The sequence below is a fragment of the Parus major genome, chromosome 1A (assembly GCF_001522545.3).
Source record: "Parus major isolate Abel chromosome 1A, Parus_major1.1, whole genome shotgun sequence".
In the NCBI taxonomy this organism is placed as follows: domain Eukaryota; kingdom Metazoa; phylum Chordata; class Aves; order Passeriformes; family Paridae; genus Parus; species Parus major.
The window spans coordinates 54,011,420-54,038,596 of record NC_031773.1 but is presented as its reverse complement, the minus strand read 5'-3'; the positions used below and the strand labels follow the sequence as shown (position 1 = coordinate 54,038,596).

General features: G+C 40.4%; 1 protein-coding gene across 5 annotated transcripts in view; it reads right to left on the bottom strand.

Annotated features, from left to right (window-relative positions):
* The window catches only part of KIAA1549 (KIAA1549 ortholog), a 142,660-nt gene that overhangs the window by 16,175 nt on the left and 99,308 nt on the right, over positions 1-27,177 (bottom strand). For 4 of the 5 annotated variants that reach the window (XM_015628562.3, XM_015628560.3, XM_015628561.3 and 1 more), the window contains exons 11-17: positions 13,397-13,599; positions 9,951-10,075; positions 8,781-8,795; positions 5,263-5,468; positions 3,294-3,517; positions 2,008-2,152; positions 178-411 (exon numbers count right to left, since the gene is read on the bottom strand). In XM_015628562.3, the coding sequence (XP_015484048.1) occupies positions 178-411; positions 2,008-2,152; positions 3,294-3,517; positions 5,263-5,468; positions 8,781-8,795; positions 9,951-10,075; positions 13,397-13,599 (1,152 nt within the window). The remainder of the gene's footprint in view (positions 1-177; positions 412-2,007; positions 2,153-3,293; positions 3,518-5,262; positions 5,469-8,780; positions 8,796-9,950; positions 10,076-13,396; positions 13,600-27,177) is intronic. The other variant, XM_015628559.3, reaches the window with a different exon arrangement.

Below are 27,177 nucleotides of genomic sequence, written 5' to 3'. Positions count from 1 at the left end.
GAGCTGGCCCACGAGGTGATGCCCAGTGGCTGCAGGTGAGCTGGCCCACGAGGTGATGCCCAGTGCCTGCAGGTGAGCTGGCCCACGAGGTGATGCCCAGTGCTTGCAGGTGAGGTGGCCCACGAGGTGATGCCCAGTGCCTGCAGGTGCCCCTGGCCGTGCCCAGCAGCTCCTCACCGGCTGTCCCGCGGGCACCCCGGGCGGAGGCGCGGCGGTGGAATTGGCTGCCTGGCTGCTGGGAGCCACCAGCGCGAAGGCGTCGTCCAGCAGGGAGTGCATGGTCTGCCGGGCCTCCTCGATGGACGGCTGCGGGGGCACGTACTGCGACACCGGGTGTGAGGGCAAGCCAGGGAACTTCCCCAGATCCGCTGAGGATGACGTCTGGGGGTCGGGAGGCAAGTCTGGATCGGACTGGAGAAAACGGAAGGAAGGTGAAGGGCAGCCACAGAGAAGATCTAAGCAGCTTCCAAGCCCCTGTGGGCCTTCAGTCCGAGCAACACTGTCTGCCAGAACCACAGCACCTGCCCTTACCCTCCCCACTTCTGCATGCACATACATAACACCAGCAGCTCAAATACTTCATTCAGTGTGATCTGAGGGACTCTGATCTCAGGTAAGGCAGCAGAGCTTTGTGCAGGAGTTACTCAGCTGTAACAGTGGTTTGCAAGCACGTAATGAAGTCGTGCAGAGAGTATTTCTCCATCCAGAAAACAAAACAATCAGCTCTGTCTACATCTCTGGCTTCTTTGCAGCTTTTGCAGGTCTAAGAAATTAATTCAGTCTTTAGCTTATAACTGACCACATCAGCAGCAACATTAAGACAATTATTACCTCCTAGAAAAACACAGAAAGGAAGCTGATAAGTGGTTACCTGCATCCAACTTGAACTTGGGTGCATCACCTGAATGGGATTCATGTAAGTGCTTCACTGCAGCAATACCTTAGGCATGCATCATAATTACAACCTGGGATCTCACCACATGGGCTTATTGTTCATCAGTGAGAGGAAATTAAACGAGCTTTACAGCAGCAGACTTATTATCAGAGCTCATTCTTACCACTGCACGCAGACTGCAAAATCAGTCTTCAAGAGGCACAAGCTTCTACTTTATTAGGGACTTAGAATTCTGAGCAGTCTCACTGCAGATGCCAAAGGGGCTGAGCCTGCTGTGTGCCATGTCTTAATTAAACAGCTTCAGATGATAATTCATTCTACTGCAGCATGACATTAAAATCATCACACTCATGTCTGAAGGCAAAGGGAAACTGCAGAAATCGACATCAGAGTTACCTGACTGCATATGCAGCTAACAATGAAATTCTTAAAATTATTAAACCATCTTTAAAGAGAAGAACTATCCAGGGCCTTCCAGTATTAGCATTTGGCTTCATGAAATCTGCTTAGAAGTGGCTAAAGATGCCTAAATACTGTTTGTGACATGGATATGATTGAACAGAAGTATTCTCCAGCGTCTTTATTTTTTTTAGATGTGAAACAAAATTAATTTTCAAGACATTGCACTAGAATTGTTTCAAGTTAATGTAGTACAAAGACGTGTTTCTCTATCATTAATAATTAATTCCAGCATTTGAAAGATGAGAAAATTTCTCACGAAAATACTTGAATCTTCCACTCTGTAAGAGCAAAGTATGAAATTTCCTGTAATAGATGAATATATAACACCCAGCAAGTTGGACTAGAGTGAAACTATATTCAAGATATTGTGGAACATGTCATGCACACTTTCATGAGCATAACATAGCGGCATTGATGAAAACAAGGCTTTGGTTCTTGGCCTCTGTAGTATCAAGGAACACTTGTCGGAATTCTATTGCTTAATAATGACAGACTGTCAATGAAATCCTTATTTCACTTTGATTTACACGCTAACTACATGACTGAAATGAACCATGTCATATGGACCATAAACAGAAGGCCAAAAACCTGCCAATGTCTCAGCTGTCATCACTGTCAGAACATTCCTGCCATTCAAGAGACATACATACAATATATGCAGAATTATTGACTCCTGGAGGCCTTTTGTACGTCCCATCACTGTCAGTTGTGATTAACCTGTCCTTTTCAGCATCAAGTGGACTCCCGTTTATCTGATGGCGACGGCGCTGCTTGGGAGAACGCTTTGCACGAGAACTTAACAGGAGAAAGACAAAAAGCAGAGAGAGGGAGACAAAGGTAATCACATTTATTTTTGAAATTTTTCTTCTCATCCCACTCAAGCTTGAACTCCTCTGCCCACTTCCTCCAAGTCATCCTTGCCTCAGCCCTGTATCTCTTCCTTTTCCAAGTTTTCTATACCAGTCCTATTAGGTAGCTCAAATCTCTTTCCTCAAGCTTTTCTTAATAACACTCTCATTGGCAACTCTCCAAAACATCCCATTCTTCCCTTAAATTCTCTCCAGAGTCACCCCTCTCCTACATTCATCTGTCCAAGCTGCTTGTGGCTCCGGCCCCCCAGCCCAAAGTGTGACACATCTGCAGGCACAGAACAGACCACACTGCCAACAAAGCTTTGTGCTTGGTCCAGAGGGTTTAACCCCACCAGGCAAACCAGCTGAGGAACCCACACCACTGGAGAAAAGCTATGTTCTATCAGTGCAGAAGCACCCACTGGGCATCAGTGCTCCAGGAACAAAGTGCCTGTATTCCTAAGCCTGAAACCAAACCCAGGGAAAACTTTCTCAGCAAACACAAGGCCAGGAAGGCAGGTCTGTGAGGCTGACAGATGTGCCTTATAACCTTTTATGTATTCCCTCAAGGTAATCTCACTGATTTATGAATTTGCCTTTAACATTCAGAATCTTTATGGTTTTTAGGTTGTTCAAGGTTTTCCTTATTTTACATATTCCCCACCCCTCCCCTTCTGCTTTACAAAAAAAAATATTATTACCTGTTGGTTATATTACTCATAGGTTTCTTTCTTAGTGCAGATATTGCAATTTTAATCCCTCCTCACCACACACAAGAATTATTCAAACAAATGGCAGAGCAAAGACTAAATTGTTTTACAACTGTATTCATGCATTTGGGCTTATTTATCAAGAATTCACTGCTGAGAACTTGGAAAAAAAATAATTTTAAATCAAAACATAGCAGCATATACTGAAATAAATAAGAGTGTTTAGAACAACCCAATCCTTTTCACCTAGATAACTCAAATTCAACTAGTGATCAAAATGATTTTAAGCTCTGACAGTTAAGAAAGTACAGTTTTGATGTAGTTTGGGCACTGACTCTAAAAGAAAATAGTTCATTGCATCTTTGGAATGCCTACCTCTTCCTGGGCTCTATGAAGACAGTAGGCACACTGCCTCCAGGGTCCAAGATCTTGTCAATCTGCATCTGTGCCTTGCGATATATTCTGTGCTGTTCTTTGGAGTCAACCACCACCACGTCATCCACCACTGGAAATTCATAGTGCCCTTTACGCTTGGCGCGGAGGCGAATCTTATTGCGGTGATGCTCGATCTCGGATTTATGCCTCAGGGCTGTTTGTATCTTAAGGAAGGAGAAGAAAAAATAAAAAAAAAAAGGAGGAATATTTTTTCAGCTGCGTATTTTGCAAACTGGGTTTTGCTGCTCTTCTGCAAACCTCTCCTGCCCACCTCTCTGCCTGCCCCTGCCTCCCTCCCCTGAATCTCTGAAGGATTAAAATAAGACACAACCATTTATGAACACGCTTTCCTTCCTGGATATTATGCAGTCTCCCCACTGTCTCCCCAGGTAGATGTACTATTATACACAACACGATTGCCAGCACAGCAGGTGCAATTAGAGGGTAGTGGCACTTTGTTAACAAAAGGCAGGAGGAACACAAAAAACTCCTGCTGTCTGCCAGACGTAACACTGCTCTGAAAAAATAAGACTAACCAGGCTGTAGTTAGCTATGCTAGGCAAGCAGATAGATATTTGATCAACAGTGTTAAAATCTGCCACCCTTTCCCTTTAATGACCTTCATCACACAAGAAGCAAGAATTTCAAGAGCCAACTGAGCTCGTAACTCAGTGCTTCTGCTGTGCCATATGCCATGCAGGAGCACAGGAGCAACACAAGCGCCCAGATCCCCAGATGAACATGGCACTATCAGCTCTGCATCATCTTGGAGGCTGAGTTTTCAGGCCTCTCTCCCACCATTTTTCGAATTTCATGGACTGCATCTCATTATCTGGGTAAAGCTGTTGTAACACCACACTTTTTAAGTCCTGGCCCAAAACCCACTGATAAAATTCTTGTCACTGGTAAGCACTTGAGCACTAGATTAGGTACAACAACTGTATTGCCTGTGCTGGACTAGTTCTGGAACACATCTGCATCAGCAAATTAAGAACCAAATAGAAATTGATTTTTGTGTATTCTCTCATGAAAATCCAAAAAAAAAAAAAAAACCCAAAAAACCCCATATATAGGACACAAGTCAGACTTGCTCTTTATGTTTATAATGAGAATTGTATGTGTCCTGCCCATACAGACAAATTCCTGTTTTGTGGCTCCTCTTGCCTCTGTATCTTAGATTTACATGTTCTCTTCAGTAAGGCACTGAGAAACAGATTCTTAATGAAGTTCAGTTACAGGTTTGAGTAATCTTCCACTCTGAATTATGAAAAATGGTCATCTTACACCCAGTACCAGACCAGGATGCAGGTATATGCTACTGTCAGGCAGTGTATGATGTGGTTTTACAGTGCATCACCTTTCCTCATGCCCCAGGTTCATATCCCTCCTCATATTCTGCTTACAGTAGCACAAGCCTCAGAGAGAGCAGGAAATTTTGTATGTTTACAGTCAGGTAAACACATTACAAGTTGAAAGCTATGAACTGGGCTGCAAATTCACACCCCAGAATGTTTTGAGATAATTTCTTTTTATAACCAACATCCTGAGTTCTGAAAAGTAAAAGAATAGTGTAGAATGAAAGCCAGGGTGGGCTGTATGTTCCAATTCTCATACATTAATTAGCACAACTCTCTTTCAGTCATGTCCTGCTGACTGGCAAAAGGATGCTAATACAAAGGTATCCTGACCATCAAATCCTCTCTGTGTTTAAATTTTGGTTTAGGCATCTCTTAGAAACAGGTCAGATAATTTCTCTGGATGGAAACAGGATTATTCCGGTAACTTGTCAAGATTTAACTCCTCAGGGATTTACAAGGAGCTCCTGATAGCAAGAAACTGGATGCTTTTCAATTCCCCTTTGTCTAGGCATACAATCCTCCAAAAACATTCAAAGCACTTTCAAAAATACCTCTTTATTAATTTTGTTGGTCTCTGCTACTCGATCAGAGAGCACCGAGTTCTGAACCGGAGGCGCTGCCATGGGTTGCATGGCAATCAGCTGGATCTTGCTCGGGACCCGTCTGCTGGCATCTGAGGAACGGGACATCCTATCCACATGTTCAAAGATAGAGGCTGAGGAGTGCTGCTCGTTTCCACTGCTGGTCTGAGGAGGTCCTAAATCACCAGAACCGATACAGAGTGAAGCAGTGCAGCCAGGGTTATCAAGGTCAAATGTTAAGCTCTACAGATGCTGTGCTACAAAACTGTACCCTGTTTTCCATCTGTGTCTAATTTGCTGTACAGGCCTTCCAGCTGACTCACATTTAGTGCACAACAAGTCTACCCTGTGGCTTGCAAATTATAAACATTTTCCCATTACATTTCCAGAAGGTGAGCTGTCATTCTTTATTTCTGTAAATCAAGCTCTTGGCACTTGCAAACCCCCAAAATCTCAATCTACTTTACTCCACAAAAAGCTGTTTAAGTGCATTCTGCTAATGATTCCTCTTATCAGTACTTAAGGAGATGCAAATTGCTCAAATGGGGGTTGAAAGAGCAAAGAAAGATGTCTCAATGCAAAATGCATTTCTTAAGTGATAGGAGTGATACAGGAACAAACAAAAAACCCCTTAGAAATCTGCACAAACCACAAAGATTTTACAGACATTTTACTGATTAACGCTTTTAAAGCAGATTTTTTTCTCTGTGACAGGATAAATAGTTCACATAATAATAAGCAAGCTGCATAAATACTGTCATGTTGTAATTTGTTGAAGAGGTTAAACCAACTCAAATACAATCAACAAAAGACATTATGAAAACCAGAATGCATGGAAGTGCACCCCAGGTCCTGCCAACAGTTAATTACTTCAACAGAAACGGGCCATCTCCCTCAAAAGACTTGAAATGCACAGGATCACCCCAGTGATTTGCAGTTAAGCACAGATTTAGTAATGTTTTTTCTGAATTAACCTTTATCAGAAACTGCTATGCAGATGAGGCTTGCAAAAGCTATTGAAAACTTTCAAAACCTTTTGTCTTATCCATGTGATAAAGCCCCATATTTCTCAAACTGCTTTTCACCACAAAATACAAGCAATGAGAGATCAACACTTGTGACTCTCCTTATGAAGGAACACAACAGTGTTGAGGGACACAGTCACACATCTTTTCACATACTTCTAATAAGGGAATGTGGTTCTCAATATTCAAATCAGGAGGAAAATTAAATTTGATTCTGATACAGAATCAATGTTGTTGATCAACATGATCCAACTACAACAGACAGGAAGGGAAATAAAATTGTCACTGCTGTGATCCTGTGCAACATGCTGGTAATGCAGGATAGAGTTCAGAAGAGAATCCTATCTTCTGTGGAAGGTCACAGTAGAACACTTGCTCCTTTGCTTCCCTCTTCCAACACAACAAAGGAGCAGGATAAGAATGGAATAGTATGCTTTATTATAGTCACAGCATACTACTTTTGGGCTGGAAAGCAGTTTGGCCACAAGTTAAGTAAAATCCCTATTCATATTTCTCAAACTTAATCAAAGCATTGTGAAACGTACACATTTATAAAAGGCATGCATCATTTATAAATGTGATTTCTATATATGAATGCTCTTAAAAAGAAGGTAAACAGCTCCATTCAAGACCTTTGTGTCCCAAATGTTTCGCAAGACACAGAGCCTAAATGAAATATATCCATCTCTCTCCTGTAGCTATTTGTATCATCTTAACCATTTGTCATCTTCACTGCCCCATCTTCATGGATCTCTCAGAAGTGTGCAAGCATTGCTTCTCACAGAGAGGGCACAAGACATATGTTAAGTCAGTGTGAATCCCTCAGAGCAATTGTGTACTCAATAGAAATCTGAACTTCTGCATCCATCTTCCACATACATTAGCCATTTTTTCCTCACCTTTTTACTCTATCTACTGTTCCCAAGCTCACTGACCTCCAACATAAAATTTTATGGACATTTTCGTATTGCTTGGTTAACGAGGTCCAGTATCTTCATTTACACTGAGCATTCACTCTGAATCTGTATAACTTCATCCATAACTTTTCCTTCTGCACACATAAACAAGTGCTTGGCATGGGCCTCTTAGCTGAAAGGGTTCTTAAACTTGTTTTGTAAAACAGAAGTCCCACTGACAAATTTTGGTTAGGCTCTACAGTAACATCATATGTTAGTCCTTTTTGAAGAAAAGATACACACAAAAAAACCTTCATAAGCTGCATCTGAGCTTTAAATCCCGTCTGCCTACATTCAATGTGTCTATAAATACAAAGCAAGATGGAAGTACAGGAAAGTAAAGTCAGCAACAGCATAGGACTGTGTAACATACAGCAAAAGAAGAAATGGTTTCTAACTCAACGCATGAACAAGGTCCTGTAGAAGTTTTGACAGAGAGAATAAGCATAATTCCTCATTTCAAAGTTCTTATATGACACTATTATTCACATTTAGACAATCTTCCTTATAAAGCTATTGGATGGCACTATATGAATGAAATTCTGATTTCAGAATAATTTAGCTGAGTCTAAAAAATAATGGAGAGGCATTTAATACCCCAACACTGGTCAGATCATATTTTAACAATCAGTCCATATAGGTCACATGCCAGGATCAATGTTTATCACTGCTCCTTCAGTTGAAGCCGTTAATTGAATTGAAATGTCAGGAAGCTGTGATTTCATATGAAAATCAATACAGCTGGAGACAGAGAAAGGCTACTGCTTCCTGCACCCTCGAGAGACACAGCAACCAAGGTGCATAAGGCCTCATCCAAAATCAGATCAAGCCAATGGGATTCCTCAACTCATCCACCGGTATCTTAATCATTCCAGAGCATGCAATTAGAGATAAATTTCACACAGTTTCTGTGAATCCCAGTAGGTGACATCCCTAGGATGAAGCTGATGACTCACTACACCCACCAATGGAAAGCAGCATAGTACAGAAGGATGGAGAGAAGGTTGGCTACTATTAGATGGTCAGTGCTATCAGAGGACACTTATTTTATCACTAGATGTGTTTACATTATCAAAGAAGGCATCAGCTTTCTCCTGCCCTATGTTTGCCATCTCTCAATCCTGGCAGAGAAAATGCTAGTTCACAACAGAATATTTGTGTTTCTTTGCAGGTAGCTCGTGTTTTTCTTGGGCTTCCAGTAATAACATTAATTCTAATATTATCTCCAACTTGTTTATACAAAGCTGGTTTCAGGACCAACAGCTGCCTTAGTTTTGCTTCTTTCATGGTGATGTTTTCCTCAATAATTTGAAAGCACTGGGAGGAAAACATTAGAAAAATGTGGTGGATTACTATAATTTGTGTTACTGAGACTTTTTTAATACTTCAAAAGCAATTTTATTTTCTTAGACTTAGAAGACAAGCTCTTCCATGCTTAAGACATAATTGCAGCTACCCCAACACCCCTATTCATATTTGTACTCAACTACCAGCTCTGGTTACTTACCCACTCTGTTTGCTCCTGACAACATAAAGGAAAAAGAAGAGACAACACAGTAATTATGACAAATTTAGCTAGAATGGCAACTGGAGAAAATCCACAGCAGTAAGATGATTGCATTTACTTTTGAATGAAATGCGTGAACTTGGATCAAACTGCCAAATCTCAGCTGCACAAAAAGGAAACTGAATCTCTCATTTAGTAGAGAGCTCTCTGCAGACAGTGCCTCCAATTCTGAATGTTAAAAATAGTCCCTATAATTTGCAAACTAGAGGCACCAAATGCTGAAAAAATAGTGCCTTTTTTCAGTAAGGGCATGAGAGGTAGAAAGGACACATTTTACACAGTCTCCTTGCTGCCTTTATCAGGTAATTCAGATGCAGCATCATGTAACATTTCTACACCAAAAGGAAATGTTAAATGTTACATAAAGCTTTAAGCCAGATAGAAAATGAAGAGACGAGTTTGGAGTCCCCAGATAAGAAGAAATGGGAGAAAGAGAGCAACAGAACTCAAGACAGATAGGTTGGAGGTACTCGAACCCTCCTGAGATGTTTTCCCATCTTTTCAAATATACAAATACATATATTTTAGAGTATTACCAAGAAAAATAGTGGCACATTAACTGGAAGCAAGGTGGTTCTTCATAAAAAAACACCAGTGTTATTAACACAGTAGCACTGAATTTTGATCATTCAAATGTACAATCATGCAGGCATTTTGATGACTGAATTACAACTCATTTGTAAAACTTTTACCTCTCTGGTGGTTTTTTTTTTCATATGACTTTTCAATGGTACTGTTACACACACAGACCCGTGGCCTGAAGTCCTGCTGTGACCTCTACTGCCCATGAAACTGTCTGCAATTCTGCTACCATGAGAGACACAATTAGGCCTTGCTGGAAAGAGTTTTGCTGGGGGTGTGCGTGGGACAAAATGAGGCAAGATTCATTCCTGCTAAGCCATTTGTTTCAAAAGCTTGCTGGAATGAAAGGAATGTATAGCTCAGTTTCAACAGAAGAAACTAAACCAAATATGAAGGGATTTTCTGTGGCAAGAAGCAGAAAAATCAACAGCAAAAGATGAGTTTGGAAAAGTTACAGCACCAGAGTAACTCCTTAACCTGAGTAAAGCACTAGAGCACACAAGGAGATAAAAAACAAAAGTAACAAACCCTTCTTCACTGCTCTGCGTGGCTTGCCCTCGTTGGCAACAGCCGATGGTCTTGCACTCTCCTCGCCTGTCTCTCGCCCGCTGGATTGTTCACTTGCTGTGGATTCTGCATCTGATGGGGAAATTCTGCCACAAATGTCACAAAACAAACAAACCAACATGTAACACAAGTTTGCAAGGGAGTATAGTTCTCACACACAAAGAATCCTGTGCTAAAATATCTTGTGAAGTCTGCTAAAATTTTCCTCTGTAAGTAAATTTAGAATGCATTATCATAGCTGGATATTCATTGCCATGATGTTACTGTTGTTGTGTGTGAAAAATGACTGCAAAACGATTCACATGTGACACTATTATTAAGTAATCTTTCCTTTAAAATACACTGCAAGAAAAAGCTCTGCATTTGTAACTAGCAATTTACCTCTCAAAAAGAAAACAATTATATTAGGAATGTGAAACCTACAAAGGTAACTAGTCTAACATTCAGCCTTGCTAATTTGGTGTTCTTCTGCTAACAATACAAATCTATGTGAATATTTTCCTTACTAGTCAAATGTAATTCAAAAATTCAATTAAAAAATGCTCCTTTTATGTATTTATTCAATTCAGTCACACAATTCTTAAGAACATTTGTTATCTAAAAATTACAATCTCGGCGCTTGCAGCTTTTGTAGGCAAGATAGAAAAATAAAAAAAATACCCAACAAAATACTTCAGCTGTAAAATTATTCTGATAATACAAAAACAGAAAAAAAATACAGGGCCCACACCACTGCCTGACACCAAAGCCCGTGTTTTCACATGGGATCAGCCTTTGTGATAGTGTCTCTAGTGACCATTTTGTCCTGTAAACACTCATATTCTATTCTGGCAGGGAGTTAATCATGGAGAGTGTGCACATGTCTGTGCATTAACCTCATTTGTGCAGGATTTGCTTGGGCTAGATGGGTATCTGAACTAGTTACCAGGGCTCTTGGCTAAACATCAACCTGCCCTGAGCTCACAGACTAAGATAACTATATGAAGCCTGACAAGTCCATTGAAGCTAAATCTACTCCTTGCAGCTCTGAATTCAACTTCCCTTTTTCTCCTCCCTAAGCAATACCCTGATCTGCAGGACTGTAAGACTAATGTCATATCCCAATTAAAAAACAAAACAATAGAAGGGAAAAAAGGTTAAATGGTCCTTAATGAGCTTAGAGATCTCCATCACTGCATCTTTTTCTATCATCTCCATCAGCTTTGTCCTGGTTCAGCAGAGTATGAGGCTGGAGTTCTGTGTCCAGATCTCCTACTGACGTTGTTTCATCGCATTGTGCTCTGCATTTCCCTTCATACTCTTTTTTCAGCATATCCAAATTGTCACCAAGTTATAGGAACATAAATACTGTTGAGTCAACATCAGCTGTTTCTTCTAAGTGCTGAAGAATATGCAGTTGTATACTCTCAAGTCAAAACAGCAGGTCCAACTCTCAGCTGGAGCCTAGGGATGCTGAGCTTTCCCAACTCAGCTGTTCTTGTTTGTTGTTTCTTACAGATATAGAACTTATACTCACATCACCGCTAGATTCCTGGCACCTAACATACAATCCTGACCTGAACTGTGATGAACTGGGTTCTGTGTTTCCTCACAAAACATCAAGCAGCTAAACCCAACACAACCCAGTATGATGCCATCTCACATTTCAACTTCTGCCTCGGGGAATAAATGTTTCAAACGACAACCTGACACGGGCATGTCAGCATGGCAGGGAGATGATGGCAACATCTCCGTAGTTAAGCCAAAAGGAAGATTTGTTCTTAAGGGAATATGAGGGAGAAGTGGGAGATGCTCTTTTGAAAACATTTCAAGTGTCTGAACTACAGGTCAGTCGCCCTCACCTCTGTACCTGGGAAGATCACGGAGCAGGAAAACTACGCTAAGGCACACAGAAAATAAGAAGGGGCTTGGTGACAGACTACATGGCTTCACTAAGGGCAAATCACCCTTGAATTACTTGGTGGACTTGCACAATGGGAAAGCCATTCTTTAGAATGCTGGCTTCTGAAATTTCCCCTGCTTAATTTTCTGAATTATTCTAAAAGAAATACAATAGCGACCTCAAATTTAAACTTATTTCTTATGCTTATCTGCATATAAATAGAGATGCTTTCCCCTCCCCCACATAATATCATCTCTATCCTTAGCCACTTCTGAAGTTTTTAAAAGAAACACAGAAACAGAAATCTTGTCTTTCAGATTTATATTACTTTGTTTTAATTTATGTAAGTCACACCAAAACTAGTATATCTCATTTTTCTTCCTTTATTTTCCAGTTTTGCCCACCTTCCACTGTACCACAGTCTTCTACTTACAAGGCCTATAGGGAGTTAGGACAGGCTTGGAAGGGGGAAACTGAGCTTTATGAGGCCCGCATGGGGAAGATGAAGCAAGGATCTTAAGACAACTGGGGCTTTGGAGGAAGCGTAGAGGGCTGAACAGAGGAGCAAGCTGTGTTGCAGAGACCTGCAGCTCAGTCAGAATAATCACCATTAGTTTCTTTCTCAGCTCATCCAACCCTGCCCTTGATTGTTTTTGCCTTTTTTTCCTCCTACTGTGCAGTATCACATAGGCATAGGCACAGGGAATGCAGAACTGGAGACAAAGAAGTGTGAGAGTGAGGGAGAAGAAGAAGAATTACTGGAAAGAGTAGTTCAGAGGGGGTTTTATTATAGTTCAATTCTTCTCCCATGTGTTACCTTCCACATTTTTTTCTGCATAGATCCATCTCTACCGGACAGCTTTGTTACATCATGTATCCTACAAACACCATTTTTTCCAGCAAGGGACAGTCCCATCATGTGATTACTGGAATAGGTTAGGAAGATTCTGCTGATGGCTGACAACTCCCCTCCATTTGCACAGCTGTGAATTACCATTCCTTTTTCTGAATAAGGCTCACATGCTACGAGACCCCTGCAGATAACCATAAATAAGAACATTTATCCATCTTCCCTGAATTTTGGCTTGGTTTTGGAAATCCCGACTCTTCATACATATATTGATCATTATTAATGTGATTGAAACACATTACCCTTCGTCAGTGGTTTTCATTTGTTTTTAACCACACGTTGGCTTAGTAGCTAGAGATCACAAAGAGACTGCACTGGAAAACTTAGACTTGGGATTTCCAGTGAGCAGGCAATGACCTGACTCCAGTCAGCTCAGCAGTGTCTTAAATGCCCCTCTCAACTGGGTATGTTCCCTTGAAAAGGAAAATGAACACTAAATTCTCACAAGCTCGTACTAATGAGCAGCGAGGTGTAACAGTGGTGGCTCACTAGAAAATGTGAGTTCCGGAGCTCTGGAACACTTCTTTCCACTGAAATTGCCCTAAAAATACAGCAATCACTAGCCCTTAATAAACTGTTGTCTACTACAATTTGTTTTTATCTCTGTGAACTGACCTCCCTCTGTGTCGAACAGTCTTTGAAGGCTTTGTGGAAGTCTTGGATTTGGGGCTGGGCACATCTCCGTTTTCAGATGGGGTAGTATCCTTAATAGGTCCTGGTAAAGGAGCTGGCTCGTGGATAATCAGGACATCATCTTTATTGTGCTGGCCCAGATGCTGCTTAGCAAAATCAAAGCCTTTCACACTGGGGGCTTGTAGCTGTGAGAAAAGAACAAAGACAAGAAACAGGAACAGTAAGTGACAATGAGTACAAAGGCTTTCAGATCTGCAAACAATGGCCACTGAGAGGATGGTCAGGCTATGGCAGTCTCAGGAACAGAACATGAGAGTGCCAGGGAACAGAAAAAGAAACTCTCCACAATTCTGTCACCTTACTGCAGTATATGATACACAATTTAAAATTCCAAGTCAATAAATCTAGCTAAAAAATAGACTTCTGATGCTGCTACTATTTTTTACTGTTATTTCTTTAGGTTTAATCATTGTGTGAGGAGCTTTTTGTGTACTTGTGAGTGCAAGGCTGTAGACACCTGTGTACAGACTGAAATGGCTACCACTGCCAGATAATATTTCCATTTCTTCCAGCCAAAATGGATGCAGGATTTTGAATAATTTGAATAATGTCACTGTTGATCTTTCTCATTCTGAGCTCCCCAAATCTGGGAGCGCTTGTACAAACACCTAGTTCATCTGATCAAAGATAAACACTGCAGATCTGAGTTATACAGCAGCCTGGCAATGACTTGTCAGCCAGTATTGGTGCCTACAGAAAAAAACCTGTAAATCTCTTAGGAATTTCATACTGAACAGGCAAAAAAATACGCAAAAAGCTTTGGAATCTAGAGAAATTATCCTAAAGATCTTATTCTGTGGGCACCTTGCTTGAGAAAGACACAGAATTCAGCCTTTTTCTTTCACAACTGTATTTATAAAAAAAAAGCTAGTATCACCTTATCAATGGCTTGATTCAGATATAATCAAGGCTCCAAGTTTCAAGCACTCCGCTGATTTTTTGGGGGGCTTTGGAGTAATTGGAAAATCTGAAGAACTAATTAAGAGAAAGCTTTTCTTCAAACCCCACTCAATTTTACGTAGTTTGGAAGCTGAAAGTAGCAAGAAACATTGACAACTGTGGTTTTGGAGGTGCACACACACAGAGCCTGCTGCACACCACAGGCACAGAATCCTCTGTGTGTTCCTGGAGCCCATTTCCTGCAAAGCAAAGCGTGTGCTGGACTGCATTCATGGGTGCGCCAGCTTCCAGATGTTTAAATGAACCCCCTTTCATAAGGCTTGGCTCGACAACATAGCTAACTGCAAACAGGCTCGTCTGATGTCATGCCAAAGATAAGCTTGCCTAAGGAATATTCTGAAACAATCTCTTCAAAATATTTTCTCAGTAAGCAAACATTTTCCAAATGGTTCTTAGAAAGGGCGATGCAGTTGAGCAAGCTGCCTGTTTGAACCAGTAGATGGCAATAAAAGCTCTTCTGTAAAATCCAACAGCTTGTCTGCTGAGGTTTTGGAGTTAATTTCTCACAAAATGAGTAAGCTTATTATTTGATCAGACCTGGATGTCTTCTGCGATGTCCATTTGTCCTGAGCTTTACAACAGTCCCTTCAATTCAGCATTATGGGTGATTCAGTTATTGAATTTATGCAAATAACTGCAACCACGGATTCAAAAAGGCACTGAGGAGCTACACTAGGTGAAGGTGTAACTGTGTCTCCATTTTTTTGAGTCACTGTCATCCAGTGAAGCCTTCCTGAAATTTTCCCCACTTCAGATGTTAAACATTCCCCTTCAGAATCTTGCTTACTTAATAAAACCCCTCCTTCAAAACTCTCCAAAAATCCCCACCCCCTCCCCCAAATACTTCTGAAGACAACCTTTTCACTTTTGTTGTCAAATTATCAGGTCAGCTTGCACCACTTTGATTATTCAAACTTCTTAGTTACCCCACCTCACTTGCGGCCTGGTTCAAGTTACGTCTATTCCCAGAGAAGATATTCCTCTTTATGACACTCTTCCTTTGAACCTTCAGTGCCTTCCCTTCTTCTAACCCTTTCATACTCCCCCCTCCTGCCTGCACAGCCCTGCTGCTGCTTCCTGATGATCCCATCCTCTATGCCACTACATTCCCCTCTGCAGACTCCAGTCCTCTTAGCTCCAAAGATGGTGACAGTCTCCACCATGTGCTAGGCACAATTCTTCCACAAAAAAACTGCTGGTGCTCTACCCTTTTCTTATCAACCTGTGCAGTTACTGCTGCTTTTTGAATAGTGTGATGGGTGAGGTGAGGAAGGACAACTGAAGAGAAAGAGTCCAGGAATACTGGAGTTACCAGTATGGTTTGACTAAGATTGCTGCATGTCTGAGGCATGAACTTCAACCTGTCTTAGAATCACTCTGGCAGACTGAGTTTGTAAACCTGTTTGGGAGCAAAAAACCATATAAAAATATAAAATTTTCATTTTTTAATTTTCAATAGTCTTATTCATAGTTGCAGTCCAACATAACCTTTTGTCAGTCACAGGAACAGATATATTTATGTGTACATGCACATGTGCCACAGCATATGTATCCACGAATGTTTATCTGCAGACAGACCACACAGCAGCTGAACTAAAAGGCTGTCAGTACTGCAAAGACCAGCACCCACACTGTAAGAAATGGCAGGTAAGATTATCTGAAACAACCACAACTGGATCTTCTCTCACACAAAGGTATTGCAATGAAGCCTTGAGTTAGAACATGATAAATTCAGTTCTTCCACAGGAACCCTCCTGCTCTCTCCCACCCTGCTGAATCCTTGGCATAGACTGGGCCTTCTGCTTTTAGTCAAAGAATCCAAGAATGTTCTTTGTAAAAGCAGGATCCCCATCTCACTTCACACAGAAGCTGGCAAACACACACTGAAAGAAGGGGATGAATCTTTAATGCATGTTTACGGCTAGGGTGGCTAAGCCTTTAGGGTGTCATGGATGCTTGCTCACAACAGAGGACTGGCCAATCTCAGCTATCACCACCCCAGGTACCACAGAACCTCTACCTGTATTTTCCTTAAGTTGGAGCCAAATAAACTCCTTAGATGGTCTTTTCCTTGACAGGCAGAACAATTCTCTCTGCCCCCTTCTCTTGTCTCTCCCTCTTCCTGCCACCTGCCCGTGCCAGGATGTTACAGCATCCAAGAACCTGAGGCTCATCAGTCTTCACACTTTTAACACCTTGTGTCGTAAGAAGCTCTGTGTAACACAACACAAAAAAAACCTCTCAACTTCATGGTACAGACCTTACTCTACAGATCTCACAAGTGCAGAACTGGTGTAATCATCTGACTATTTACCTGGTAAATCTCTAACAAGCCTTTGTCAACCCCATGCAAACATTTTCCTCAAGTTTTAAAACTTAAGCCAGAAACTGTCAGTTCCCCACAGAATCAGCAAAAGCATTTCCCTCACACCAAACAACCTTCTTGCTCTCTTTCCTTGCACACCCTACAGCCCCTAAGGTTCAGAATGTGCACTAGAGGTTCTCCAACACAATTTTTAAAATTCAGACGGAGCATTAGCCTTGTTCTTTGGAAAACAAACTCTTCTGCTCATCTTGAAGAACAGTTTCAGTATGAAATGAAACTGATATTGAAGGGAAATGGCTCGAATGCTTCAAGTCTTTCAGAGTTCTGTACAAACATTTCTAGATATCTCCTGCTAAAAAACCTTAAGTTGGCACTACCAGCTCTAGCCAATAGAGACTGTATGCACCTGTGTCTGTTTCTGCATATGAGTGAAAAAACATGATAGAAAACTGTGACAATATATACATACACAACATGATACGTGACTGAATACGAAAAGATGGTCCTCAAAAACTTATAAAATCACTTATTAATTCACTTACTAAAAAAATAGAAATACCAATAGGATTATTGCTGTAGAAATAACATTGATATAAGCCTGCTTTGTTTTCTTAAAAACACAGTCTGTGCTTCTCATACCTCTCCTCACAGACCACAGCAATATTATGACTTTTAACTGAGAAATTATAGCAGCCAAAGTCCATTTTCAGTGAGAAGTATCTAAAGGACACTGAACCACAACCCTGCTTTCTTCAAGACAGTCAGATCACTGACTCAGTGAAATGAATGGTGTTAATCTTGACTGAAGATGTTTCCAATATTTTCTCAGAAATTTCTGTGTGCCACCTGCTGAATTATTTTTTTTCTTTATCTCAAGTTATGTAACAGGTTGCATCACCTCTGCCCATCTTGGGACTGGTAGTCAGGACACCATGTGTGGATCTGTCATCTACAACTCATATGTTAATAACCACCAAGAAAAGAATGCAGTATATTCTTAAGAACACTTTCTAAGTTGTGCTGATATTGTTATTTGTTCAGGTACTGAAAATGAGCATCTTTTCACCAGCCTCAGGTGCCTTTACCCAGGACTGCACAAAACCAGTCTTGGCAAAGATTTCTTGTGTTAAATGTAAATTGTTAGAAGTTTTCATTTATCTTTAACATATTTGTGAAAGGGAAAGAGATAAACTACTCTGAAGCTTACCACCAAAATGAACATATCTAAATTACTGCACTGATAAGGAATTGTATTATTATACAAATGCAGAACCTGCCAAGATCTTAGAGGAAGATAATTTCATATTGCTAAGTCGGGAGTTTTTAATTCTATTGTTACATACTGAATGAAAAACAAAAAAACCAAACCAGTACTTGAAGCTTAATTCACAGAAAAATCAAATAATTTCTGCAGAAGCCTACAAAATCTGTACACCTCCGTCAATTCTTATTGCATAAAAGCAGTTAATAGTTTCAGTGGTGTTCAAGACACTGAAACACAAAATGGTTGCCAATATATTGTTTTGTTGGATGCAGAGACACACCAGGAGTGTCAACAACCTATCTTCTCAAGAAAGCAAATGCTGCTCACAAGTCAGTAATTTCAGCAGATAGCAGAAGAAAAGAAATATACTTTACTCAGTATTCTCCCTGTAGTTTCTACAAGCAGCATTTGAATTTGGACATAATATGAAGAATAATGTATTAAGACCATTTTCTACTATTTTTTACCATGGTCTTGCCTTGTTCCTTGTCGAGCCAGGTGAATTGGGCAGGGGCTGTTAACATAAATTTCTAAGGAAACAAAGGAGCTAAGCATGTACTTTAGTGTCAGTGAATAACCTGTGAACAGGACAAGAATCCCTGCAAGTCCTGCTGACTTACAACCTTACTATCATGCTAGCACACAGAATGTTAGAGGATAAAGAAACCTTTCAGAAAAAAAAAAAACCCAAAAAAAACCAGGTCTACAAGCTTAAACATAGCAAGACAATGAGACACAATGTTCTTAAAATTAATGTGGCTTGAAGATGCAAGTCAGTGTGATTTAGGACAGCTTAAAGCTACTACACATTGCCAACTGACTTCACAACCTGATATTCACACCACCAAACTCTTGTCCATATCCCCAGGGCACCATAACATGGGTTAGTGTGAATTCACTGTATTACTCTCATGACACATCAAAAAGGATAATAATTTGTAGTTGTTTGTGTGCTTGGTAGTGTCTTCTTAATTTTAACTCTTTTTTCACCATGTGTCTACTATCTCATCCAAGAAGTTCTCTACATCTTATTCCCACAAGGATTATTCATCCATATGGTTCACAGACACTGTTCCACAAGATATTCAAATCACCAGCCTACCAAGAAATAAGAATTTAGAAGTACTGAGGCATGTTCACCTTTCAGAGTGTCATTTTCTTACTCAGCTCATTTCTGTATCATCATTCCAACGTATCTTTGCACGTAAGTACAACTTTTGTATTTTTATTTGCATTGCTCTCCTTCAACATAAACCCCTTTGGGATGATGGTCAGGGACTGCCTGTAAAGTAGGCATACAATTTATATGTGTGATTCAATAACAATAATGAATATCTGATTTAAGACACAAAACCCCCTTCATTCATGAAAAAAGCATATTAGAAGATCTCATAGAAGGAGAGTTCTGAGTCCATGGCCACCTTCAAAACACTGAAAAAAAGACCCATTTGTATCTCTTGAGGTCTTTTTGTGCCATTGTGTCTCTCTTCTGACATGGGATATATGATACAACCTATTTGTACCATAAGCCAAACTTCTTCCAAGTCTACTTTAAAAAAATCCCAACACTAAGCATCACTGAGAAATGTGCAGAAGGGCTCCTTCACTGTTGCTGGTTTAGAAAATACGTTTAGGGACCAAAACAAAAAGCAGTCCCTAATTTAAATACCTTCACCTGTTAACAGTGTTTATAGGTAAAAATAAGTGCATGTGCAATGAGAGTTCCATGTATTTATTATTTCTTACTTGGGATGCCACCACCCTTCCACTGCAGGCTGTAGCCTCTATGGCAAACCTCTAACCAGAAGCAGAATTTTGAGACCTGAGGGCCCAAAAGAGAGGCTGCATGTACAAAATATCACCCATTTTCTTATCTTGGACCAAGTAACTCTATACAAATTACATTTCCCATTTGTCATCCCAACAGCACTTTGGTCAACTATTACCATTTCTGGGAACAAGTAAAGCAGCTGAGCAAACCTGTCCTTGGGGAAAAGAAATATGCTTACAGTTGCTTGGGTTTCTCCCATCAAGCTGGGAAAAAGCAGCACACTCTATGGCCAGCACTGGCACAGAAAATCAGAGCAAGCTGGTGTACAGCCTCTGGTCCTTCCTCCCTCCACTGCAAAGTCAGAACTGTATCACTGCTTACCACCAAACAAATAGTAAGGAAAGCAGGAATCACACAGAAAATACCACCTCAAGAATTTTGCTTCTGGAGTAGGATTAAAAACAAATAAAGAAACCCCCAAACTTACAAAACTTTATAAAGCCTGAGATTCTCAAGACACCTGTCCTGAAATATTTTCTTAAGACAGATTCTTCTCGTGGATTTTCATCATCCCTTTTCTTCTCCTTTGTGCATTTCTTCCTGCCACACTAATATTACCATGACAGCTCAGTAAATTTCACAAAATACAAGAGGGATCATGTTGTTGAAAGCCCATAACTCTGAGTACATATATGCCCACAGGCTGCTGAGATAACTGCTGTAACAGGCAGAATTTTGTTCCTGAATCACACACAGTTTTAGCTTTCCTTCTCAGACAGAAATGCCGCTGGGTGGATACTATCTTAATCAGAGTTTGTGAGGTTCCTTTGCACACTGGTTGGATGGAAGTGTCAGGCATAAGTTAGAAGATTGGCAACTTTATACAATGGACAGATCACTGCTGCCTCAGTTTCACCACATTTTCATCCCTAGGTTATATTAAACAATTACTCCTCTAAGGTCACCTACATAACCCCAAGACCAACTGCAACCTCTAAGAGAGATAGCACATAAAAAAAATTACAAACTTAGGGAACTCTTTTCTAAATTTGTGAAGCAAACAAATACATTCTTACATGGCTCTCACCATCTGCACAGAGCATATAGACAACACAGTCAAAAACCACATCCTCTATAAATAATGAGAAAAGTGCTACCACTTTTAATTAAAGACTTCCAAGATAAAGCATAGGTCAGCAATTTCATTTATTTTTTCATGCTGGTATTTTGTTGTGTTCAGTGATTCACACATTTATATACCTAAGAGGGGTTTAACATGCACAGAAAGTACATTCCCATATACTGCAGAAATATTCTGCTTGCTGAAATGAAAATGCAAGTTTCAACCACAAGTGGGTAGCACATTAAAATCTTAGGCAATAATGATTTAATGCTGGTGCATTTCCATGCTCCCAAAACAGCTAGGTTCTATGGTAGAGTTTCTATTGTCTTTTATTAGGAGAGAAAAATTTATTTCCCCAGTATTGATCTCAGAGGTTTATTATGTTTAGCATGGCACAACATTTACCTGTATCCTGAGAACAGATTCTTTTTGTTTAACTCCTTTTGAAAAGTAACCACTATATAAACATGACTCTATAAATCCACTGATCACCTACATTTTGAATGGCATATTCAATTCTCCTTCCCCCCCTCTCAAAACAAATTGAATAGAATTAGAAAACGTTCACGTTATGATTCAAAGTTGCAAATGCCAGTTCAAAAGAAGGGATTAGAAACCTGGGGCTCCTCTGGTTGGAAAAAGAGATGACAGAGGTAGCAATACGACAGAGGTCTATGAAGTCAGGATTGGCCAAGATGAAGTGCCTAGGAATCAGCTGTTCCCTGACCCCTCCAATACAAAGACTAAGGGGCATCACAGAAAACTCAGAAACAGCAGGATAAAAGCAGGGTGAAACAAGATGATGTAGCACATAGCATGCTGTGGAAAACCCTGTCTGCAGCTGAGTTCAGAAGGACCAAACAAGTTCATGGAAAAGAAGTATGTTGAGGGCTGCTGAATATCATCATTTCCTAGATACAGTCCGTGAAACAGAAATAACTGGAGGCTGAAGAGTTACTCAATGCAAAGCAATCCATATACTTGCCCTGTCCTTCTCCTTCTCCAGGCTTTTCCTTGTGGCATCTGGACTAGCTGGCCCTTTGGAATGATCTCAAGACAAATGTTTCTAAGAAAGCAGATGGAGACATTTTACTTTTATACCTATTTGTATAAACAATATATCTAAGTGTGGTATTTTATTTCTACCATTTGTGAATAGTTAATCTTCATTACAGAAGAAGAGTTACTACAAAAAAGCCCTTTCAGAGGAATGTATTGTTGAGAAGTAATTAAGATGTTGAATACTGCATCCCTTGTTAGAACCCAGCTATTGACTCTGAAGGAGATCCTGTATGCCATCCCCAAAAAGACAACAGTTTGGATAGTTAGTCAAGGTAGCTATTAGAAATGAATGGTATTTGTTATGCAAACATGAATCTCTTGCATAAACTCATGTCAGTTTTCAAGTAGTTTTTGTAAGACTGGTGTCAGCTGCCTTTCTTAACATGATTCTCTTTTGACGGAATTTTTCTGCAATGCAGAGCTGTTGCCTTGACATTATACAGATGAACAAAAGGATTACAGGATGTCAAAACATCACAAGAATTCTTTGCATCAGGAGCAGAAGCCTAGTATTTAGCCTCCAGCAGGGCTGGCCTCTGATCTTGGGAACATCCAAGAGACAGTCTACTGACTATACAATAATAAGCAAAATTCTCAATTCAGAGGTGTTAAAGTTACACCTGACACATGACATTTGGATATCAGATATTCCTGCTTGGAGGGGGGGAAATAAAAATCCATCCAAGTGCCTCTCAGCCATCTTGCAGGAGGCATGACTCATTACCTGTGACCGTGAGTGGATTAGAGCAGACATGCCAGGGCTGGTGATGGTCCCCAGGTGATGATGACATTTCAGCTGAGCTGTGCTGGCACACGAGGCAGACTGGCAGCACTCCAGCTCTGGCATTACCTGTGCTGCAGCTCCAGGAGAAGGTGCAGTACATTGTCCAAGGCTTTGTGGGGACCAGCACGCTCCACCTCTGCATGTGTAAACACACACAGGAGGGACACTGGACCAGAAGGACATGCTCAGGTCTCCAAGAAGCACAGTGGCATGCAGAAGGCTCCAGAGAGGAGTGACATCTGACTGGAGAAGCAGGCATTCTTTCCCGTGGGTTTTAGGATGCACCCTTGGACAAACAAGGAACTGAGAGAGCCACTCCAAGCTATCACTGCAAAAGCAATGACTTCAGCACACCCAGCATTTACAGGAGAGCACCCAAGACCTTCTAAATAAACTGCCAATTAGTTTGTCCAGTTCTTGCCATTAGGGCAGGGAGCCTTCATTATTCCCTGAACTATTGTCTATAGCTGAAATTCTCTCTGAGAAGTCCTAGGAAGGGATCTGACACTTTTCTTCAAACACTTGTACAGAGAAGGGGAAGTGAAACCCCTAGAGAACCAGGTTCCATTTTAATTTTTGGATATCCGCAGAGGAAGAAATAATACTGCTGACTCTGCTTCCATTGTGGATAACACATAAAATGGTTTTTTGCTCTCTGGGGAAGAGGAGAGGAGTGGTTTTGCACAAAAACATCAGAAACCCGGTACAGGTACAGTGTAAAATGTTGGATTGGGCATTAAAGAAATTTAGAGTTTTTAATGAAGAAACCAATGGCAAAAATTCAGCTGCCCACAAAAGGCACAGCTTCCTTGCAGGGAAAAAAAAAACTTGGGACAATGTTATGGCGGATATAGGCAATGGCAACAGAGAAAAATCTTGTTATTTAAAAACACCACTTGTGCATCTTTTTACTTCATAAAGCAAAGACATCTTAATCCAGTGCAACAACCCAGGTCACATCAAGGTGAATTTCCAGTAGGATGCTATGGCTTACAGAACAAGTCATGAATATTTGATGTGCCCTTTAAATATCTTAGTATCATCTCTTCAAAAGAATTATCCTTGCACAGACCAATGAATCTTGCATAGATTCATTGCTCTCCCGTTTCCTTAACTTAACTCTCCGTTTAAAAAGCATAAAAATAACTTTGATCTAAGCATGTTTTCCCATTTAATCTCCACCATGGAGAAGGGAACCTAGCATTTTACAGGTATTATTAATCCTGTTTTGACGCAAAGGGATGGATTAGCAAATCGTAATCTCTTCAAGATCCTTTATTTTTTCCTACTTTATGATGGAACCTGGTTTTGCTAGTTAGCATCAGTCCCCACAGAGTTTTCTTTCCCCTGTATTTATGTTGATATTCACTGAGGCAGCAGCTAAGTAAAAAAATCCCTCTCTATACCCTTTGCAGGAAGTGACATTATGAGCCTTTTTAAGCAAGATCCTGTCTGTAAGACACTGATCCTGTAATGAATAAGGAAGGCCAGATGGAAAGAACACAAACTGGTGGGGTGGTACATCCAAGCTGGACTGTGTATACAGTCCACCTTGCCCGTGTCATAATCTTAGAAGAAACATTATCCTTGCTATTATCTGTATCAGCTTTGAGAATAAGCTGCTCTTGAGGGTAGGGCCAAGCAGCACATCTGGACACAAGCCCAGCTTCAAGGCCACTGTGGCACATAAATATTGATGCAATCCTGGGTACTCTGGGCATTTTTCAACCCAGCCATGTCCACTCAAGTGGGAAATCTGCTATTACCAACCATCACAAGTGAGGGACTGTGACCCAACTATTCTAAAGGGGTGTCCACAGAGCATTTAAGGGACCAAAGCTAGTTAGCTGTGCTGGCATGATATGCTGGCAGTTTGACTGAACTGCTGTGTAGAACAGCTACCTCCTGACCCTCCCCTCACCCAGGTGTACCCAAGCAGCCATACCCCATACACCCAAAAGTCACTTAGGGTCTAACTGCCAGCAGATAATTGTACTGGGTTCCTTCATCAGAAGGAGGCTGTGAGGTTATGAAGCTTGTGACTTACTTTTAATGGTGGCCATAGGAACACAGAAATCATACCCACTCTGTAAAAGTAAACCCTTACCTATAAAAGATTAAAAATAAAACTTATACTGTCTGAGTGAATACTAAACTAAAGCACTTCAGGAAAACCCAGGAGTTTCAAAGCAGAATGAAACAATTAAATGAAATAAGAGAAGAAAGGAAACATGATTGAAACATGGGGCTCTAGAATCTAGCAAAATCTGGAGGTTCTAAGAATCTCTCTGAAGAGGATAATGTAACTTTTTAAGAGAGATTCCAGGAATAATCCTGCACAACCTGTCACTTATTTATGCCATTTACAGTACATTTACAGAGTTCTCTCTCTCAATGTTCCTTTTAGTCTTGTCTCTGTCTCAGCATGAAGAAAAAAAGGCTTTTCCCCCTCACTCCCAAGCCCATTCCAGGTTTTAAGTCACAGGCAACATAATTTGCTATCAGCTATTACTGTAAATTCTAATGGATTATTATGCTGCTGACTGAACTGCTATGTTAAAGTGGCTAACTGAAGACACTGAAGAAAGACTGGTGACACCCCTGGAGATCCACCAGAGCAGTATAATATCTGGTATCAGCTGAACAAGAAACAGGTGTCTCAGTTTCTTATCTGCCAATCACCACACATTTTCAAGCACAAAACACATTAAAGACTTATTAAAAGGTTGGAAAGTATGGTCTTCTATTTCCAGTATGAATATGCCATACATATGCTAATGAAAAACTGTATTTACATGAATTTTTTGATAAATATTAATGGAAGTGAGAAGAGCTAGCACACTATAAATGCATTTTTATGTTTTTTCTAAATGAAATATAGATTCCAAGAGAAAAACTCAGATCTTTAACCTAAATATCTTTCTATTTACAGATGTAGTGCATGCTTTCACCTTCCTTCAGTACCAAGGTCAAGCTCTGAAAATAGAGAATGGAAATAATTGTGGCTGTGGTGAGGAAGAGGAAGCCTAGCTCATTTTTATGAAGTTTATTTACAGACATAAATCCCTAGCCACATGATGACACTCCTTTGATCACTTCTTTGCATTTACTCTAATAAAAAGTATAAAATACACAGGCAATTTCAGAGGGCAGGATCTGACCAAAATGTCCCTAATAATTTGTATGCTGTTTTGACTGTCTGGGGGTCTTTGGTGGTAGTCAAATACGCCCTAGTCCAACCCGAAATTCCAACCTACTGTTTGAAGACATGAAATCCAAATGACAGCTTGATGGTAAGGAAGCCAGAGTAGTGCTTTTATTCTGGAGAACGGAAGAAATAGTTTGCAAAGTAGGTTCTTCCAGTTGCTTGATGTGCAAAGTGATAAAAATTTAAGACACTTTTTATTGCCTTACCTCCAGTGGCACAAGGATTGAACTAGATGTCCTCACTGGTTCTTTCTAGTTTGCTTACAGCGACTTTCTCAAAGAAGGCAAAGTGACAGGTTCCCTAGGCAATCCAAAATGAGACTTGCATATAAACAAGTTTGAGGCTTCTGACTCATGAATGATTAAGATGAAGAATATTGTAGAAGCAGTGGGGAAAAGCAACTGAGCCATTTTCTTAAAAGGAAGTAATTATATAAAAGATTTTTCTGGCCTTACAGCCAATACAACCCAACTGCTTCCTTACAAAAAAAAAAAAGCTTGTGATAGCAGAGAGGTACTGAAAATGTGATGAAAGAGTGTACCAAGGGTACTGGTCCTCTCTTGCTTCTTTTGTATGACCCTTCCTAAATTAGTCAAAACTACTGAGGGGAACTTCCTCAGTCAAAAAATCTGTGTTGCATATTACCACAGCAGAGGTGACACAAGATACCAGGGGGTGGTGTTCATCAAAGGGTACCACTTGTTGCCAGCCTGCATTCTGACAAACGACTCACAGTCACAAGACAAGTGGAAGTTACTATTGATTTGTTCTGACTGCTTTGGAAGTGCAAGTGCTTTCTGTTTCTCTCATCTTTCACATCGTTAATTATCTTGAAAGAGAGCATGGTGTAGAGACAAGGCTTGTTATGGAGGAAACTGTGTGACTGAACATGAAGCCACAGTGCTGAACATGACTGCAGTACCACAGGATTAGCACAGGCAGATTATTTTGCCTTTATTAATGCTTCTGAAGATATAGTGAGTAACAAGCATTTCTGACTCACACAAGTTCTCTTTGGTTGTAAAAAGAAAGCAACCTTTCAGGCACTTTATCATTCTTTTTACCAAATACATCCTTAGTGAAAAGCCTGTATCACAATTTTTTTGATGTATACTCTTGGGCAAGAAACAGACAAGAGTACTACTGAATTTCTCACTGTCCTAACCAACACTGGCAAGCAAGCTCACTCATGCAAGCACACACAG